Here is a 5,188-nt window from a genome sequence, read left to right as displayed (position 1 = left end):
CGCGAAACTCTGTAAACACCGTTCCCGCATGAACACGCGATGTGTGTATGGCGGAGTGTGTGCGTAAAAGAAAGAAAGAGAGAGAGAGAGTGAGAGAGGATGAGGAAGGGAAGGAAGGAAGGAGGGAGAGACGTTTAAACACACGCACGTACGCATACACTTTTTTTCTCGCTCTCTTTCTCTCTTTTACACAAACACTCATACAATCTCTCATTCAGTCACTCATTCACTCACTCACTCACTCACCTGCTCACTCACCTGTTCACTCACAGCGTAGCGAATCTTCATGCTACGTATTGTTGTTAACTGCTGCACGGTTATTATTAAGGCCCGTCTACATAGGACGCAACACGCCAGACGCAGCTCGCAGACGCAGAGAAATCTACATAGGACGCAACAGTCCGCAACACACCAAACGCAGCTCGCAACGCGCATGCAAGGTGACGTTGCAGCGCACGTAGCGTGCACGCATTCGCAAATCCATCATACGCGATGAGTTGGATTAATTTAACTTTCTGCGTTGCGGTAATTGCGTCGACGAGGGAAAATATAAATGAAGTGGGAAAATATAAATGAATATTCACGTGCATCATGAATTCCAATTCAGTGAGAATGGAGATATTACCATATTGGATTTCAGAAAGAACGAGGCAAGTTATTGCATCTGTATGCAATAACATTGGTTTATATGCCAAGAGCTCATGAGTGTATAAAGATAAGCAAGCAAAAGATTTAGCTTGGCAATGTATTGGTGCTTCGTTAATTCCTTCTTGTTCAGGTAAGTTTTTATTAATTTAATTTGTTTTAAGTATATATGTAGTTATATCTGTTAAGTATATATGTAGATATGTGTGTTGTGTAGTTTATATCTGTTATTTTAAGCATATATGCTGATAACACAAATAGGTTAGATTGTTCTCTGACAACTTTTTTCTCAACTACTATAATATATAATTTATATTTACTTTTATCTAGGAGATATGGCTGCAAAACGATTCAAACATCTAAGGGATACTTTTCAAAAAGAAAGGAAGAAAGTTAGTGCTAGTATTCCCTCCTCAGGAGCAGGTGTACAAGATGGAGATGCGAGATTTGAATCAACGTGAGAATATTATAACAATTTATTATTCCTCTCAGAACATATCAACAGTAAGATGTACATATGGTTTTAGTATTTATTTATTTTAATTTCTCTGAAAAAGATTATATAATAGTAATGTATTCCTTTTTTAATGTAGATATACATCGGTAGTTGGTAAATATACACACATTTTTTTTAATTTACACAGGACAACTTTACTTATTTTGACACAGAATCAAATAACAGTCAGTTTTACATACAACCAGATGACAGACAGTTTTACACAGATGAAGCAGATTCCTGTACAAATGTTTTAAAAAGGAAAGCAGAGATGACACAAGAGGATGAAACTATGGAAGACATTGTTTATGTGGATAATATTCTTCCTGTCTCTATGCAATGCGTGTCCTCTGATGAAAACAAGTCATGTAAGAATTTAATATTTGTGCTGTGTATGTTTGTTCGTCTATTGTGTATGTGTATTATTATTGCAGTACTCAACAAAAAGTCAAACATGACTTCTTGTGCAACTCCAAGTATATCAACGTCATCAGTGCCTATTATTAAAGTGCAGGCACCAAAAAAAATGTCAACCTCTCAATCTGAAGCATCATTGCCTGAAAAATCTTTCACTATTTGAGGAAAAGCTGTAGCATCAATACAGAACCAGCAGTATAAAATACCAATGTCAGATATGATGAAGAGAAAGAAAAATAAAGACGTAATTGAAAGTTGTATAGAACAACTTTCAAAAAGTGCATCTGATATCGCAGCAAGAATAACTCGTCCTACTGAAACTATTACTAATACTAATATCGAGGAATTAAATTTCTTGCAATACTTAATAAAGCAGATAACAGATAATAAGAAATTATTATGTATCTCTGATTTTTTTCGTGTCGCAGAAATATACAGAAAAGGTGCCAGTCCCAGTATTAAAGAGACATAAAATAATAAATAATGTGATATATTTATAAAAGTGATATATATCTATTAACTTTTTATTTGATTAATTTGTCTCATATGTTAAAATATTTGTAAGTTTTTGAGTATACTGGGACTTGCACCTTTCCTGTATATTTCTGCGATAGAGACATAAAGTGATATTAAGTTTTTGAGTATACATTTTATGTTTATAAAAAATGATATAAACTTTCTTAAAGAAGCAATCTTTTAAAAACAGTATGAAGGAAAAAAATATTTTTTTTGTGGATGTAAAACTAAATAAGAACCCAGACAGCACATGTCTCTGAAAGACATCCAAAAGATATTTAAAAGACTATCTATCTAAAAAATGACTGATTGTGAGATGTAAATTTCTGAGAAGTAAACTCTTTTTGTATTATACTTTTTGCTCTGCATATTAAGTTCAAAGGTACATATTATATTTTTGTTAAAAACACATACCTATTATTTTAAATTAGAAATGTAAGCGTTACGATCAGTATTACTACAAGTCAAATGTTTATTTTATTTTATGTTGCATTTTCTAGGTTTTTAATTGTACAATGTTCTTATTATAAGATTATAATAAGAGCTATTTTTTGTGCAGTTTTTACATATTTCTGCAGTTCTAAACAGCCAATATGCAATTGTAAATCATTCGCGTGTGTGTGTATGTGTATGTGGGTGTGTGTGTGTGTGCGCGCGCACAGTGAATAAGATTATTAAAAGTTTTAAAGTATTAAAACTTGAAAAAAAGTTTAATGTGTTACAACTTTTAATAATCTTATTCACTGCACGAGTAATTATTTACAATTGCACATTGGCTGTTTAGAACTGCAGAAATATGTTAAAATTGCACAAAAAATAGCACCTGTTTTATTACTTACTATAGCTATACTTTAAGAAATACTTTCTTAAAATCCCTTTATTACTTACTATAACTTCTAAACTGTACTTATTTACTGTAACTTATCACACTAATTTACTATACTAAAGCACTATAACTTATTAGATTGTTATGAAAGAAATACATATATAATTTTCATTGTATTCATAAACTTTATTTAATTATGGTAATGTCTTTTTGAATCACATAAATGTGCTATTATTACAGAGAGAACCTTTGCACTTTTATAATATTCATAATTTAAATCAAGCCTCTAAATGCAATTCTGTACTGCCAAGGAGCTTCTTCTTCACCCAGTGGAGAAACAAAATAATCCCGTAACATATCTCTTTGTTGTGTAGCATTTCTACAAGCGTTATTGGTACCTATTCGTGTCAAATCTTCAAAAGCACCTAATCCTGTTTGATTTCCTAAAATTTCGTCGTGATCCGGAGTGTCGTGGTCAATTAAATCGTATGGACAATACGCTCTTTCATATGGCGTAGCAGAAACGGGCAGCAGAAACATGCTGCAAGAAGATACGCCGAATTGTATCCAAACCGAAGACATCCATCGGGTCACGTGATACTTGCAGCAGCTCAAAGACTTTACGATATTGGCAGTGTCCTGCCGAACAAACACGACACTGGGAGAGATCGCTACGTTAGAAATGTACGGAACACGGAGAGAGTCGTACGTGCTTTCGAGGATAATCCCGAAACGAGTATTCGGGTAGTTGCTCGAGAATATGATTTATCTTGTACAACCGTACAAAGAATATTAAAAGAAGAAGAGTTGCACGCGTGCAACATTTACGACCAGCAGATTAACCCGCAAGACGAACGTTTTGCGAAAATTTTCTGCGAAACATCGATCGAGATCCCAGATATTCCTCTCGTGTGATATTCAGAGATGAATCGCTATTCACACAGAAAGGAATTTTTAATGTGCATAATATGCACTTTTGGAGCGGGGAAAATCCCAGAGTCACGCGACTTCGAAATTTTCAGATTTCTCCTTCCCCTCCTGCCGCGCCACGGCGCGCCGCGCCGCTCCTGCCTGCCTTCTGTACTCGACGCGAGATTTGCTAACTATTTTTGCTTTAACTCAAAAATTACGCTTCAATTCAAATTTTGGTAAAGGAAAAATCGTCTTAGAATTGTATCAGGAATATGTCATTTTACGGACGGAAGGTTGTTCAATAACACCCTGTATATATACAGGGTGTCTCACAACCTCCGTACAATACTTTATTAGCGTGTTCTAGAAGTAAAATAGAGACAAAAATTCTAATACAAAAATTTTAAAGCTGCAATAGTTTTTGAGTTATAAGCGATCAAAGTTTGCCGATGATATCGCGTAAAACTCGCGCGCTCAGGCCCGTAATTACACTTACACGCGTACCGATCTGTCATCTGTTATTGATTTTACAAATTAGGTAATATAGATTTTTACTGCACAGCTGATTTTATTTTCTCGTTTTCTATGTATTACGCTGTGTATATTACGCCTACGTTGTACATTATTGGGATAGGCTAATATTAACAGATTATAAATCTTATACGGAAAACATTTAATTCTTGAATAATTTAATTAAATATTCAAATAATTAAATAATAATAATAATAATAATTAAATTAAACATTATAACATTAATAATTAATAATATTAGTAATTGAATGATGGGTATACATGATTATATATAAGAAAGAAAAAATAAAAATATAATATTAGTTTTCGTCTGAATGTGTGTGAGTGTGTGTGTTAGTTCGCGGGTGTTACATTGATACGGAGGTCATCAGTCAGAATACAATGGAACGATTTTACTGTTAAATTTAGAATCTGACTGGGTGATACAATGTCGTGGTTTAATTAAATAAATAAGAAACAAACAAATGTGTGCGCGTGTGAGTGAGAAAGGAAATATGAAGTCATGGAGGGAGAGAATGAAGGGGGATATTTTAGTTACTCTAATCTTGGTAGGATGAAGCGGATTCTAAGTCGGGTAATTCGTTGCAGAACTCGTCTATGGCTTTTAGGAATTCTGCTTCTGAACACTGCAAGGAAGATGGGGGTGAATTGTGCAAAAGGACTGTGGATAATGAAGAGAATGATCTCGGGGAAGAAGGCGGTTCGGGGGAATAAACTGGGGAGTAGCTGGGAGAGAAATAGTAAGGGGAAAGGGGGGAGGTTGTGACTGTGCTGGATTGTGAGTTTGGGTGATGTGAGTCAGCCTTGCTCCTAAATCTTTTTAATTTGACGATGAGAATCGCGAA

At 34.5% G+C, this 5,188-nt stretch overlaps 1 protein-coding gene across 8 annotated transcripts; it reads left to right on the top strand.

The window, feature by feature from the left end:
- Positions 1-328: 328 nt before the first annotated feature.
- Positions 329-1,952, top strand: LOC115237072. 8 transcript variants are annotated; one of them, XR_003884302.1, is made up of 5 exons: positions 329-778; positions 976-1,156; positions 1,239-1,255; positions 1,369-1,509; positions 1,576-1,952. XR_003884302.1 is itself a non-coding variant. In XM_029809894.1 (5 exons), exons 2-5 carry the CDS (start codon positions 981-983, stop codon positions 1,719-1,721), a joined length of 426 nt encoding a protein of 141 aa, XP_029665754.1. In that variant the 5' UTR covers positions 346-778; positions 976-980; the 3' UTR covers positions 1,722-1,952. The 8 variants fall into 8 exon arrangements, 2 of the variants coding, with proteins under 2 accessions (XP_029665754.1, XP_029665752.1); XR_003884303.1 differs by having other exon boundaries at positions 331-778; positions 976-1,149; XM_029809894.1 differs by having other exon boundaries at positions 346-778; positions 976-1,102.
- The last annotated feature ends 3,236 nt before the right edge of the window (positions 1,953-5,188 follow it).

Source organism: Formica exsecta, unplaced genomic scaffold, assembly GCF_003651465.1.
Source record: "Formica exsecta isolate Colony F162 unplaced genomic scaffold, ASM365146v1 scaffold2715, whole genome shotgun sequence".
Taxonomy (NCBI): domain Eukaryota; kingdom Metazoa; phylum Arthropoda; class Insecta; order Hymenoptera; family Formicidae; genus Formica; species Formica exsecta.
This window is presented reverse-complemented; position numbering and strand designations above follow the sequence as displayed.

Bases quoted from the DNA above. Each gene is read 5' to 3' on its own strand.
- LOC115237072 (XM_029809892.1), top strand. From the start codon at position 1,078: ATGGAGATGCGAGATTTGAATCAACGTGAGAATATTATAACAATTTAT. The intron at 1,150-1,289 runs GTAAGATGTACA...TAATTTACACAG, and splicing joins CCTCTCAGAACATATCAACA to GACAACTTTACTTATTTTGA. The intron at 1,510-1,575 runs GTAAGAATTTAA...TTATTATTGCAG, and splicing joins CTCTGATGAAAACAAGTCAT to TACTCAACAAAAAGTCAAAC.